At 48.3% G+C, this 14,335-nt stretch overlaps 2 protein-coding genes across 6 annotated transcripts; one reads left to right on the forward strand and one right to left on the reverse strand.

Annotated features, from left to right (window-relative positions):
* Positions 1–737: 737 nt before the first annotated feature.
* Positions 738–3,284, reverse strand: LOC113711129 (E3 ubiquitin-protein ligase NLA). 5 transcript variants are annotated; one of them, XM_027234325.2, is made up of 6 exons: positions 3,087–3,284; positions 2,462–2,598; positions 1,880–2,119; positions 1,656–1,793; positions 1,223–1,281; positions 738–1,091 (listed from the first exon to the last, which is right to left on the reverse strand). In XM_027234325.2, the coding sequence occupies exons 2-6, from the start codon at positions 2,489–2,491 to the stop codon at positions 983–985; spliced, it is 576 nt and encodes a 191-aa protein (XP_027090126.1). In that variant the 5' UTR covers positions 2,492–2,598; positions 3,087–3,284; the 3' UTR covers positions 738–982. The 5 variants fall into 5 exon arrangements, with proteins under 5 accessions (XP_027090126.1, XP_071916977.1, XP_027090102.1 ...); XM_072060876.1 differs by having other exon boundaries at positions 2,462–2,695; positions 3,087–3,283; XM_027234301.2 differs by having other exon boundaries at positions 2,462–2,704; positions 3,087–3,283.
* A 3,969-nt stretch (positions 3,285–7,253) lies between these two features.
* LOC140019609 (uncharacterized) lies at positions 7,254–10,261 on the forward strand. Its single transcript, XM_072071540.1, has 2 exons — positions 7,254–9,479; positions 9,572–10,261. Exons 1-2 carry the CDS (start codon positions 7,254–7,256, stop codon positions 10,259–10,261), a joined length of 2,916 nt encoding a protein of 971 aa, XP_071927641.1.
* Positions 10,262–14,335: the final 4,074 nt, after the last annotated feature.

Here is a 14,335-nt window from a genome sequence, read left to right on the forward strand (position 1 = left end):
ATCGTTATAACTCTGAACGTATGGTAACTTAATTTTTCTTGCTCGTCTAAACCTTGCGCATGAAATTTTCCTATTGGGTCCTGTAAACAAGACTTGCATTGCCAGCAAGGTAGATTCCTATATTAGATGGATTCCCTAACTAAGCAAAACTCAACATTTATGGCTCAGTTGCTGGTTGCCTGGTTCACTCAGTAAGGCAGGTGTTCGAGGAATCATCAGGGATTGCAATGGTCTCTGGATTGCTCGCACTGGGAGCTTGTTTAGTGCCTTGTGCTGAATTTTGGGCACTCAGAGAAGGATTACACCTGGCAAAATTGCTTAATATCTCCTCCCTTGAAATGGAATCGAATTCAAAAATTATAGTCTCTCTTATCCAAAATAATTCTCTAATTTTTCATGAGCTTTCCCCTCTTCTTTTTGATTGCCGGGAGCTATTGACTGCATTTTAGCAGGTACGTTTCTACCATAATTTCCGGGAAGCAAATAGATGCGCAGACGTGCTGGCAAAATATGGAAGGAGCTGTATAGGACACATCCAGGCTTTGATAGTTGTCCTGATTTCATACTTCTTTTTGTGTTAGATGATATTAGGGGTGTTATCTTTCCAGGCATCCTGGATGTGATTTCTGATGATTCTGGATGACTGTATAATGACTACTTCTGTCAACCTCTTTGTTTACTTTTAATGCATCCTTATTCACCAAAAGAAAAACTTAATTTCTTGCTGCATTTCTACGAGTGCCAACTGCGATTTGCTGTTTTTGTATTGAACATTTCTTTCTTTAAGATTTCTCTTTGGTTAACCATCTGATTTCTGCTCAAACTATGAAGCATGAGCCCACTTGTAACTCCACAAATATAGCACAGTTTCTATGAAATATTGAAGAAAAACAAAACAAAAGCAAAGACATCTAGTTCTTGGTTCTTCTCAATACAGAGGAAAGAGGACTGCCAAGATTGATCTTCTTCTCGGTCTCCAACTTTAGTCAAGTCCAACGAAGGCACGACATTGTAACTGCCAGTATTCTTTAGCTTCTTCCAGCCGTGCTTTCCGCTCCTTCTGCCGCCGTTCGTCCCAGTATTCTGGCAATCTATCCAAATACCAGGAAGGCTCAATTAAATGCAGCTAATGTAAACCTCCTTCTTTTTGGTTTTTCCTCAAGTATTGCTGTACTTAGATTTGCACTGTAAAATAAACCAGCCAATAACTGAATCAACTTACTTTCTTCTCAGTAAAATGCTTAGTTCGGACATGCGCATTGCTCCACTGAACACACCATTCTGATGGAAGTAAATCCCATAATCAGTGACATTGTCACAATCTTGTTCTCAATATTTTATCCACGTGCCTCGGACACCAAAATCAGGAAACAGAACTTTGCACGGAAACTACCATCAACTTAGGCACTAGTTTGGCTTAGATCAGGTGTATTATGTTTTAGAGCTTATGTGCTGGCCATTTTACCTACACCTAACATGAGTAGCCACAGACTTCGCATTAACATATGCAAGAAGTTTTTGCAATTGATGAGGGTAATTCCTACTTCCTGCTGCCTTTTCTAGCAACCGGGTTCATTTTCTTGATTTTGCAACCATGTTCAGCACTTGTTCGATACATCTACCAAGTGAATTCACATAAAAGTAAAGTTACCTACTTTTCTGCACAATGGGCATTTTGATTTTGAATCTGCAGCCTTTATTCCATCAATGGTAGATACTGATCCAGCAGAACAAGCACACATGTAACAGAACATATGACTACATGTGAGAGAAACTGGATCAAATAATGCTTCCTGTTGTCAAATATATGCACAAGTCTCAACTTCACCGGTGCTGAAGCTAAAGGGAACACTTCTTACTACTAAAACATTTAACTCACCAAACAGATAGAACAAGTTAGATCAACATCAAGCACCCTCGAATTGGAAAGAGATGCTGAAATGGAAAATCTTCCTTCACTTATTTGCAGCTTGCAGTCATCCAATAGTCCAGGAATAGTAGTTTTGTTCTTTTTTTCCTGCACATTTATGTGCCATGCCATCAATTCACAGAGGCAAGGGTTTTTAAGGTCCTCAAGCTGCACATTTTGGCATTTCAGGTTGTTTATTGAGCCATGAACCTGCAGGCAGAAAAAGACAGATCTTGCTGATTAATGCATCGACAATATGAAGGGGCCAAGTATAGATGAAATTTAGTTGCATATTCATCATAATTCTGCCTTTATGCGGTCTGCATTTCAAAGCACAATTTGTTTGTCTTGAAGATTTGCAAGTTAATTTCTGTTTGTTCCTTTTGATATAGTAGTTTATATACTGGAAGTGGGAGATATCAATGCGGTTATGAGCTATCTGACTTCTTTAAAACCTATACAGAGCTGAAAATGGAACCTGAAAAGTACTGAGAAAAAAAAAATGAAAATTCAATGACCTCGTCACATTTCAAATCATAAAAATTCAATGACCTTGTCATATTTCCTCAGGACTTCTCCCATGGCCTTTGTACTGATATCAGATGACGTTGAAGCGTTGCTTTCTAGTGCCAGGGCGGCATGCTTCTCTCGCACCCTGTTTATACAAATTACGAAATATTTCCGGAATCCTGAAGCCAACAAGGTCTTGAGATATTTAGCCATATGGTTTGCTGAAGCAGATTACAGTTGCGGAGGAGTTTCTTGTACCTGACGTAAAAACTGCCCCTTCGCATGCTACAACATGTAATTAGATGAAAAAACTGAAGGGCTGGATATGGGGGGGGAGGAAAAATAATATGTAAAGCGGGAGGAAAAATCAGGCTAAGCTAGCAGTGAGAATATGCCACTTGGTCATATGAACATCATCCTGCCGCAATTTACGAAGTATTCTCCAAGTACTGACCAGGAGGATAAACGAGTTTGACAAACTAAGAAAATAATATTTCTCAGTTTCAAAGATGCATATCTCGTTTCCAGCTCCCTTATGAGTCAAGTTACCGGAGCTTTTTGGATAACCTAAATCATTTAGTTTTGACAAAAGGGAACAAATTCTTTCATTTTTTTTTTCAAGAAAAAGATTGGAAACATGAAGGTTGGCAAAAAGGAAGATGAAGACCTGAGGAACTTCGGGGAGACAGTTGATGTAATGAGCCGTCTACTCAACTCCTGGCTTGCTTCTCGACGTTCACTGAGGTTCTGCACTTAGGGAAGTCACTGCAACAGCAAGAAGTCTGGACACAAAAAAGGGAAACAGCTGGAGAATTTATTCGGCCCCCAGCATATTCCCCAAAAGTTTCACATTCTTGTGTAGGTAGTGGACTTAGTTTCCATCTTTATATCCAAATCCAAAGACGCTATTTGGTTTGGATTATTCCTTTCCTATCGATCATCACAATACAATATATTTTGTGTTTATGTGTCCCTCTTGGGGACCCCTACTAACCTTTTCTACGAATACAATCATTAGTGTTTGACAGAGGCTCGATCGGCCACTTTCACTTTTCCATTATCTCAATCAAAAAATCGATCGTGTGCATCCACATTCACCGTGTCAATGAATTCCAACTGAATTCTTGGTCAATACATATCATTGAGAGATATTGAAGGAAAGATCGTTTGATCTCATATTAATCACCTAATGGTTAATAATTTTGACTATTAATAAGGAAAGCATAGATAATATTACATACCGCATTTAACACATTAAAGCATCATTAAGGAAGTGAAACAGATTTTATGCCTAAGTTGGTACTCTGCTATGTGTACACTCAGCCCAGCCCAACACATGAACTCTTCCACCCATATAGCAGGAATTGGAATGGATGCTTGAGGAATTATAATTCAATGAATTTTAATTTTACAAAGAAAAAATATAGCAAATTGGACATCAGAATTGGAATTGGGTTCTCAATTCCAAACCCAATCCTCAAATTCCATAGCGAACCAAACGCTTCCCTGTTACAAGTTGAGCTTCTGCTGGTGAACTATCACTGGAACATTCCCTTCGCAGTTCATGCATGAAAGTAATTTTTTTGAGATCCATGCAAAACCGGCGGAATCAGGGTTAATTATCCCCGGGTCTGGATCCAATCTGTTCGGACAAGTTGACTTTTCAAGATAAAATGGGTCCAGTACTCCAAGAAATTAAAAAATGGGTATGGCTGGTACAAGCCACTAATGCATGCACCACCACATTACAAATTCTTGTACAATTAAAGAGTTCGTAGGACTTAAAATTTATTTTAAGAGACGAACTTCATACATATATATAGATTTTGGATATCGTTAGAAATATGGATATCGTTAAAAATAATTTCAATTGAAGAGAACAAAAACATACATAACTTTCGTACGAGATGGGACGGTGGCCCGCCTCCAGCCACTAGATCCGTGGACGTTTGTATAGTATGCACATATCAAAAGAGATTCTCGAGGCCTACAATTATGGCCCATTGAAGAGCTAGAGGAGGAAGAGATTATTTCTATAGGTGCAGGTCGGACTACTCTACGCCTAGGTGCCGAGCTGGTGATGTCTGAGTGCGTGGAGGAAGAAGACATAAAAGGGAAAAGAAGACTTACTAGTGGATGAAGAGCTGATATGTGCTTAAGGGAAAGCGCTACTCTGGAACTCTCTAGACAGGGAGCGAGCTGGTAAAATTTGTGAAGGAGGAGAAATGAGAAAGGAAGCATGAAAGTGACGTCTGGTAGGGCCTATTTATAGGCCACCAGGGCGGGAAGATGAAGAGTCCCGAATTGAAATCTCAAAATTTATTGCTGAGAAACCGTCACCTTGGAAAACGTTTGAGCTGACAACTACCGTCATGGGCGGACGTGACCCCTGAAGTAACGGTTATGACAGCATGCGTGGCGGTTATCCGTACAAGGTGCACGGTCGTGGGATCGTGGGTCCCATCCCTGGCAGACCTGACGCCTCGAGATTTGGTCTACATTCACGCGACCCCTCGGTGACTCTAGACTCAAGGGGGGCTAGTGTAGTGGGGCAAATCCGCGCATGACATGTGTCAGGTCGGTAGACCACACGCGGCAGGTCGGCAGTAGGTACCTCGAGGCTGGCATGGGCCAGCTCGGCCTAAGAAAGCCAGCTCGGCATGTTGAAGGTCTCCTATGATGGGCTTGATGGGCCGCCGTCTCCGAACATTTAGGGGCCGCCGCGGGAAACCCTAGGAAGACTCCGAACCCTAAGGGAACTTTGACTCCCATAAGGAAACTACAACTCGAACGGTCCTATATATACTCCGCTATCAAGACTACGCAAGGTACGCTCACAAGTATTCTCTACTATTACTATATCATTCTACGGCCAAACTAACTTGACCGTCGGAGTTATCCCAGGGACATCAGTCCCGCCTCCGTTCTTTCTTCTCAGGTCACCTAACACGATCCCAGCTCGACTTTTCCAATCAGGTCGGCCGCATCAGCTCGGACACGGTTTTCGGCAGTCGCATCAATTGGCGCCGTCTGTGGGAACACGTTACACTTCATTGCGAGTCATGCCGAAAACTAGGTCGCAGAGGAACGCTGGCGGGTCCAAGGGGACCGAGCGTGGTGGCTCCCAAAACCCCTCTCGGGGTCCAACACCCGGAGAAGGAGGGGCAGGGCCCTCACGAATCCCGCCTGAACAACTGGTTCAGACCGTGGCCGAAAACCTGCCCACCTTCGAGGCAATCATGAACTATCTCAAAGGTTTGTATTGTGCTTATCATCGGGATGTGGGGCACGATACGGAGGACTGTCGTCACCTCAAGAAAGACATTGAAAAGCTCATCAAACGAGGTCATCTGGGGCAGTTTGTACGAGAGGAACGAGCTGACCAGCAACGGGGAAGGCCCAGGTCGGAACGCCCGAGCTACCCGCGGGACCGGCCTCAGGGGCCCCGCGGCCGAACTCCCGAGCAGGAAATACAGAACCTGGCGGGGGTGATTAACACCATCGCCGGAGGACCTGCGGGTGGAGATAGTCATGCAGCTCGGCGGCATAACCGTCCCCCTCCCACGGGGGAGAGTTCGGCCAAGCGTTTGAAGATGTATGAGGAAATAATCTATGGACCTGAAGACGCAGTCCCTTTGGCCTCTAATAACCATGAAGCCATTGTGATAGAAGTCATCACCTGTAACTTCAAGGTGAGGAAGGTGTATATAGACAATGGAAGCGCCATAGACGTGCTGTATTATAAGACCTTCAAGGAGCTGCAGCTGGAGGATAGACAGCTCGTACCGGTCCGAACTCCGTTGATCGGCTTTGCTGGTCCTCCGGTGAGACCGGAAGGGATGATCACTCTCCAGGTCACGGTGGGGGTGTCCCCGAAGTGCCGAACGATTCCGGTAAACTTTGCGGTGGTTAAGGAGCCGTCCTCCTACAACATGATCCTGGGACGTCCCACGTTGAATGCCCTCCGAGCTGTTTGCTCCACCTTGCACCTCAGTATGAAATTCCCTACTTCTGATGGGGTGGCTGAGGTGCTGGGAGATCCAGAGGTGGCAAGGGCGTGTTACATTGCCACCCTTAAGGGCAAAGAAAAATTGGTAGCTCAGACGATTTGTCTGGAATCCTGGGAGCCCCTGGAGAAGGGGGAAAGATTGGAGACAGATGAGGGATTGGTCGAGCTACCCGTCCAGCCCGACCGACCCAAGCACACAGTGAAGGTCGGCGCCGGCCTGGGTGAGCAGATCCGAAGTTCTTTGGAATCTCTCTTGGAGGAATATGCTGAGATTTTTGCTTGGAGCGCTGATGATATGCCCGGAATACCCACCGAGCTGGCAGTCCACAGACTACATGTAGATCCCAACGTCCGACCAGTGAAGCAGAAGAAGAGGAATTTCGCTCCTGAGCGAAAGGAGGTCGTTAAGAGCGAGGTGGGTAAGTTACTGGAGGCTAAGATCGTTAAGGAAGTCTATTATCCTACCTGGCTAGCCAACCCGGTGCTGGTCAAGAAGGAGGAGAAAGCCTGGAGAATGTGTGTGGATTTCACTGACTTGAATAAGGCTTGCCCGAAGGACTGTTACCCACTCCCACGGATTGATCAGCTCGTGGACTCGACAACGGGCTACGAGATCTTCTATTTTTTGGACGCCTTCAAGGGGTACCATCAGATAGCTTTGGACGAGGGGGATCAGGAGAAGACCTCGTTCATCACTGAGGACGGGACCTACGTTACGTTACCATGCCATTCGGGCTGAAGAATGCAGGTGCAACCTACCAGAGGTTGGTGAACAAGCTGTTCAGAAAACAGATCGGCCGGAACCTAGAAGTTTATGTGGATGATATGTTAGTAAAAAGCCGAACCCAGGAGCAGTTCGTCTCCGACTTGAGGGAGATCTTCGAGGTCCTTCGGAGCTCGCGAATGCGGCTAAACCCCAAGAAGTGTACTTTCGGGGTCAGGTCGGGCAAATTCCTGGGCTACATGATCTCTAAAGAGGGGGTCAGAGCTAACCCAGACAAAATCAAGGCTATCACGGACATGGCTCCTCCCCGAAATATAAAGGAGGTACAACGATTGACAGGGAGGATGGCCGCCTTGAACAGGTACCTGTCCAAATCGGCAGTTCGGGGAGCGCCCTTCTTCAAGGCCCTGAAAGCTAATCGGCAGTTCGAGTGGAGCCTGGAGTGCCAAAGGGCATTCGATGAGCTGAAAGCCCACCTCGCACGGTTGCCGGCCCTGACCTCTCCAGAGTTGGGGGAGACCCTGTTCATCTACTTAGCTGCGGGAGAGGGGGCCATTAGCGCAGTATTGGTGCGAGAGGAAGAAAGAACGCAGAAGCCGGTGTATTACGTTAGCCGCGCCCTGCAGGGGGCCGAGGCAAGGTACTCGGCGGTAGAACGCTATGTTCTGGCATTGGTACATGCAGCTCGGAAGCTTAGGACGTACTTCCAAGCTCATCCTGTAGTGGTCATAACGGACCAGCCCTTGAAGCAGATCCTTTCCAAACCCGAGTCCTCGGGACGGATGGTAAAGTGGGCTGTGGAGCTGTCGGAGTATGACTTGGGCTACCAGCCCCGGACCTCCATCAAAGCCCAAGCATTGGCAGACTTCATAGCAGATGGTGTATCCTTGGGATCGCCTGAAGCGGAGGTCAATCAGGCCAGTGACATGCAGGCTATGAGGAGCGGGGGAGATGGTAAGGAGGTACCTGCCGGGCAAGCAGCTAAGGCTTTACCGACTCACGAGGCTACCAAGGCCGTCCAGGCCCAAGAAGCAGCAGAGGTCTTACAGGCCAAAGATGCTGCCGAGGTCACCCAGGTCACACAGGTAGCGGAGGGAGGACCGTCCGGAGAAGCAGCTGAGGCCCGGCAGGCCGAAGAAGCTGCCGAGGACAGACCGTCCAGAGAAGCGGATGAGACTCAGCAGGTCAAAAAAGCCGTCAAGGATAGGCAGGCCGGAAAAGCAGTGGAGGCCGAGCAGACCCAGGGAACTGCCAAGGTCGGAGAGGCCGAGGAGGCAGCTAAGGTCGGACAGGCCGCCGATGCTGACGAGGCCGAGCATCTTGGAAAAGCAGACAATGCTAAACTGGCAGGGGATACTATCCAGGCTAGGAAGGACGCAGAGGCGGTGGAACGAGCAGGTCCCACCTGGACATTGTACGTGGATGGTGCGTCGAGCAAAGAGGGGTGCGGAGCAGGTCTCCTCCTTATTAGCCCTATGGGAGAAGAACTGCCCTATGCACTAAGATTCGACTTCAGAGCCTCTAATAATGAATCAGAGTACGAGGCTTTGATTGCAGGGATGGAGATAGCCCGGAAGTTAGGGGCCAGGTCGATAAAAATCTATAGTGACTCACAGCTGATAGTGAACCAGGTGTGGGGAAGCTACGAAGTCAAAGAGGGGACGCTTAGAAGGTACGTAGCGAAGGCACACGAATTGAAGGGTTTGTTCGAGCAGTTTGCGCTTGAGCAGATACCGCGGAGCCAAAATAGGAGAGCTGACGCCTTATCCAAACTGGCCTCCACCTCGGCAGGAGGCATAGGTCGGGAAATACTGGTGGAGATGGTTAAAAGCCGAGCATATGACCAAGTCAGCACGGCGGTCATTCAGGTAGTGAGCTCCTGGATGGATCCTGTCATTCAGTATTTAGCTCAGGGAGAGCTTCCACCAGACAGGACAGAGGCCCGCAAGATCCTCCTCAAGTCACAGAGGTATGTACTCACACAAGGGATTTTATACAGGAAATCTTACTTGCAGCCCTGGTTGAGGTGTGTGACGCCTGAGGAAGGTAATTACGTCTTACGCGAGCTGCATGAGGGCATCTGCGGCAACCATGTCGGCCCGAGAGTATTAGCCAAGAAGGGGATGTTGGCGGGGTACTATTGGCCCACCATCTTTAAAGATTCAGCCGAGCTGGTAGCCAGGTGTAGGTCTTGCCAGCTACATGCCCCGATCCATCACGCCCCCACTCAGGAATTGATTCCTCTCAGCAGCCCGTGGCCATTCTTCCAGTGGGGAATTGATCTGTTGGGGCCGTTTCCCCGAGCTCCAGGGGGTTGTGAGCACTTGGTGATAGCCATTGATTACTTCACCAAGTGGATAGAGGCCGAGCCCCTTAACACGATAAGCAGCAGGTCTATTCAGAAGTTCCTTTGGAAAAGCATAGTTTGTCGATTCGGCGTACCAAGGACTCTCGCTCGGACAACGGCAGACAGTTTGCTGATCAATCTCTCCGAGAGTGGTGTACGGAGCTCGGCATCCAGCAGCACTTCACTTCAGTAGGGCACCCCCAGGCCAATGGGCAGGTCGAAAACGTAAATAGAACCATCCTGCATGGCTTGAGGACAAGATTAGAGTCCGTGAGAACTAGTTGGCTGGAGGAGCTACCCACCATACTATGGGCTTACCGGACAACACCTCGGACGGCCACCCAGGAAACCCCATTTATCCTAACATATGGGGTCGAAGCGGTGATTCCAGCAGAGGTTGGGGTACCCTCAGGTAGGGTGCAACACTTTGTGGCTCAAGACAATGATGAGGAGATGCGGCTTAATTTGGACCTGGTCGAGCACCGAAGGGAAGAGGCGGCTATACGGATGGCTAAGTACAAGGGCCAGGTCGCACGCTACTACAATGCTAGGGTAAGGCGCATTTCTTTCAAGCCAGGAGACCTGGTGTTACGCAAAAACTCCGTTAGCCGAGCTGTGGGCACCGGTAAGTTGGATCCGAACTGGGAAGGTCCCTACGTGGTAAAAGAGGCTGACCGAGCGGGTTATTGTAGGCTGGCCCGCCAGGATGGAAGCGAAGTTCCACGTACCTGGCACAACTCAAATCTGAAGCTTTTCCTTTAGGGGCTTGCCCGAGCTGAAGTGCTCAGCCGGACAGGTCGGCTCTATATTTTATTAGTTCACTTTATTGGTTCACTTTATCTAGTTGGGCCTATCTTGGCACCACTCAGTTTTGAGGTTTTTTCTTGATAGTTCGTCCGAGCTGAGGTAATCAGCTGGACAGGTCTGATCTCCACTTCATTAGTTAGCTCGGCCCGTATTAGAACGGTTTCAATGCCCGAGCTGAGATATTTTTATGTACCCAAAGACTTTGAATAAAGGAAAATTTTTACAAGTGTTGGACGAGAAAGGCCATCAGAGGCTATCTATTTCATTTCAAAAAGAGGAAAAACATCGAGGGGGCCATACAAAAAGTGAGCTGGCCGAGCTCGCCCTAGTCTAATAGACTTATCTAAGTCACTATCCCTAGTTCTCCCCTTGCTGTTCTTGCTCTTGCTCAGGGGAGGTCGCAGGCAGGGCAGGGTTGGCGACCAAGGCAGCCAGGTCGCGCCCATTGGAGTAGCCCGTGACGAGTCTGTCAATCTGGTCAGCAGCCTGGGGATTATAATCAGGCCATCTGCTCAGGTCAAAGCCCGGCAAATTCAAAGACTGAACATCCGCCATGGCCTTGGTGTAGCCAAGCTGCAGGACGGGGCCATTCAAGATGGCCAAATCATCCATAAAGGCCTCGGACTTCTTAAAATCTCGAACGCCTAGCTGGCGCCCTTCCGTCCTGGCCGCTTCCACTAGTTCGACTGATTTTTTCTGCTCACTCTCTAGCTGGGAAGTCAGCTCGGCGGACTTTTTCTTCTCAAGCTCGCAGGCGGCCTGGGAGTCGGCAAGCTGCTTTTTCGTTGCCTCCAGCTCTGCCTCGGTCGCTTCGAGCTGACTGGACAGCCTGTTCTTGGCCGCATCAGCCTGGGAGAGATTCTCTCCCATGTTTTCATATCGCTGAGCCAGCTCGGCACCGGCGACGTTGAGCTGCAGGTCCAACTATGAGAAGTCTATGGATTAAGGATACTAATAAAGTACCAAGTGAAGAAGCTACCTGGGCTGCGCTCAGGTAGTAGTGCGACAGCAACTCGGAGTTGGATGCGAGCTGGATAAAGTGATGGTCGCGTGGGAGTACCGAACCTTTGACGAGCTCTCGAGCAGCCTCTGGAAACTGAGCTCGGTCATTCATCGACAACCCCCACTTCGGGCAGAAATGGAGGGGGTGGGGATGTGTGCTCAGCTCGGTGGGGGGCTTGAGAGGAATGATGTTCCTCGTCCGCCACATCGAAGGGGGCGACTCAGATGAGGCCTGCAGCTCGGCAGTGTTGACCCCATAGTGCTCCGTGGAAGCGCCAGTAGGAGATGGTTGGGGGGTAGGTGTAGCCGAGGTGGTCACCTCGGTCCTGGCTTTCTTGGCGGTGGTCTTCCTCCTCTTCTTTTTGGGTTCCTCCAAGGGGGTAGACTGAGCTGCGGGAATAGGCTCTGGTGGGGGAGGAGCCACGTCACCAGGAGCTGAGGAGGGTACCGAGGTAGCCGCGCGCGAGCTGCCTGTCCCTCCTATGTTCAGAAGCTGGGAGAACCTCTTCACTGAGAGCAAAGAAAGGGGTCAGTTCGTGCGACAAAGGAAAAGAAAGGAAAGCAAGGAAAAGAAGATCAAAGGGATTACAAGCTGTAAGCTCCTCGGGTGTGAGAGGTCGGAGGTCAGGCGCAGGGTCGTTCACCTCTGCTCGAATCAGCCCCGCCGACCGGAGCTGGGCATTGCTAAATTCCTTCACCGATAATCGAGCATCCGAGCTGACCAGGAGGTCCAGTTCGGCCGCAGGAAGAGGTGAAGGAATGGGGTCGGACACCTGGGTCTCCTCCCTCCAGGTCAGGGGAGGGAAACCCGTGTTCTTCACATAGAAGAACTGAGCTTTCCAGCCCTTAATGGAAGAGGGGGTGTGCGTGAACAGCTCGCGGGTTGGGAGTTCTCCCCCGCTCCTGCAAGCAAAATAGAACCAGCCATGAACTGGCCCGCTCACTTTCATCTGAAAGAATGACCTGAAAAGGTCTAGAGAGTATGGAATTTCGAGGACTCGGCACATAATAAAAAAGCCGAGGATCGATCTGATGGCGTTTGGAACGAGCTGGGTTATACGAATTCCCCAGAAGGTTAGAATTTGGTAAAGGAATTGGGGAATGGGAAGACGGAGACCAGCTATGAGCTGATCCCTGTAGATAGCCACAAACTCAGAAGGAGGTCGGCAAGCGTACTCCCCTGGTCGGGCAGCCCTGGCCTCGAACTGAAGGGGGATATCATACCTCCCCACCAGCTCGTCGACACTTCCCTGGTCTAGGATAGGGGGGATAAGCTCGACTTCCCCGAAGTCGATATCCGGCCCCCTGGAAGGTCCCGCCCTGGTCCGAGCTGGAGTTACCTCTAGGGGAATCCCTAGGTCGGCAGCTCCAGCGTCAGGCCGGACAGGTTGGGTGGGTTGGTCCATCTCTAAAGCAGGAGAATGAATGGGGGAAGGTAGGTACTCTAACGAGCTGGAAGAAGAAGAGCTAGAGGAGGAAGAGATTATTTCTATAGGTGCAGGTCGGACTACTCTACGCCTAGGTGCCGAGCTGGTGATGTCTGAGTGCGTGGAGGAAGAAGACATAAAAGGGAAAAGAAGACTTACTAGTGGATGAAGAGCTGATATGTGCTTAAGGGAAAGCGCTACTCTGGAACTCTCTAGACAGGGAGCGAGCTGGTAAAATTTGTGAAGGAGGAGAAATGAGAAAGGAAGCATGAAAGTGACGTCTGGTAGGGCCTATTTATAGGCCACCAGGGCGGGAAGATGAAGAGTCCCGAATTGAAATCTCAAAATTTATTGCTGAGAAACCGTCACCTTGGAAAACGTTTGAGCTGACAACTACCGTCATGGGCGGACGTGACCCCTGAAGTAACGGTTATGACAGCATGCGTGGCGGTTATCCGTACAAGGTGCACGGTCGTGGGATCGTGGGTCCCATCCCTGGCAGACCTGACGCCTCGAGATTTGGTCTACATTCACGCGACCCCTCGGTGACTCTAGACTCAAGGGGGGCTAGTGTAGTGGGGCAAATCCGCGCATGACATGTGTCAGGTCGGTAGACCACACGCGGCAGGTCGGCAGTAGGTACCTCGAGGCTGGCATGGGCCAGCTCGGCCTAAGAAAGCCAGCTCGGCATGTTGAATGTCTCCTATGATGGGCTTGATGGGCCGCCGTCTCCGAACATTTAGGGGCCGCCGCGGGAAACCCTAGGAAGACTCCGAACCCTAAGGGAACTTTGACTCCCATAAGGAAACTACAACTCGAACGGTCCTATATATACTCCGCTATCAAGACTACGCAAGGTACGCTCACAAGTATTCTCTACTATTACTATATCATTCTACGGCCAAACTAACTTGACCGTCGGAGTTATCCCAGGGACATCAGTCCCGCCTCCGTTCTTTCTTCTCAGGTCACCTAGCACGATCCCAGCTCGACTTTTCCAATCAGGTCGGCCGCATCAGCTCGGACACGGTTTTCGGCAGTCGCATCACGTTACTTTTAGCTCCTAAAATTATTTTTAAAGTGTTTGGTGAACATCATTTCATAAAATTAGAAGCAGAGTTTTTAGTGTTAAAAGTACTTTTAGCAAAAACTCAAATTTGGTGCTTTTAAATTAGCTTTTGTGATTTGAAAAATAAAATACCAAATTTAATCATCTTATCCTAATTTATGAACCAAATAAAAAGATAAATACTTTTAAAGATTTTTAAATTACACATTATCTAATATAATAAGTACCTATTGAATTGTATATCCAAATAATATATTTAAAGACATTTAAGCAGTTGATAAGTACTTTTATTAAAAGATCTATTAGAGAAGTACTTTTCAATATACTGCTGCAACTCCAAGCAGCCCTAAGTAAGATTTCTAAGCGAGTCTCAAGTCTCTACGACATCTTGGTGAAACAATTTACTTAAAAATGAAAGAAAATAATATTAGGAGAATCTAATTGTCACATCCCTACTTAATCTAGACATATATTGACACTGTTAAAAGAGAATTAATTTCTTTTGTGTTAGTAGTGTATATACTAGTAATT

Source organism: Coffea arabica, chromosome 1e (assembly GCF_036785885.1).
Source record: "Coffea arabica cultivar ET-39 chromosome 1e, Coffea Arabica ET-39 HiFi, whole genome shotgun sequence".
Lineage (NCBI taxonomy): Eukaryota > Viridiplantae > Streptophyta > Magnoliopsida > Gentianales > Rubiaceae > Coffea > Coffea arabica.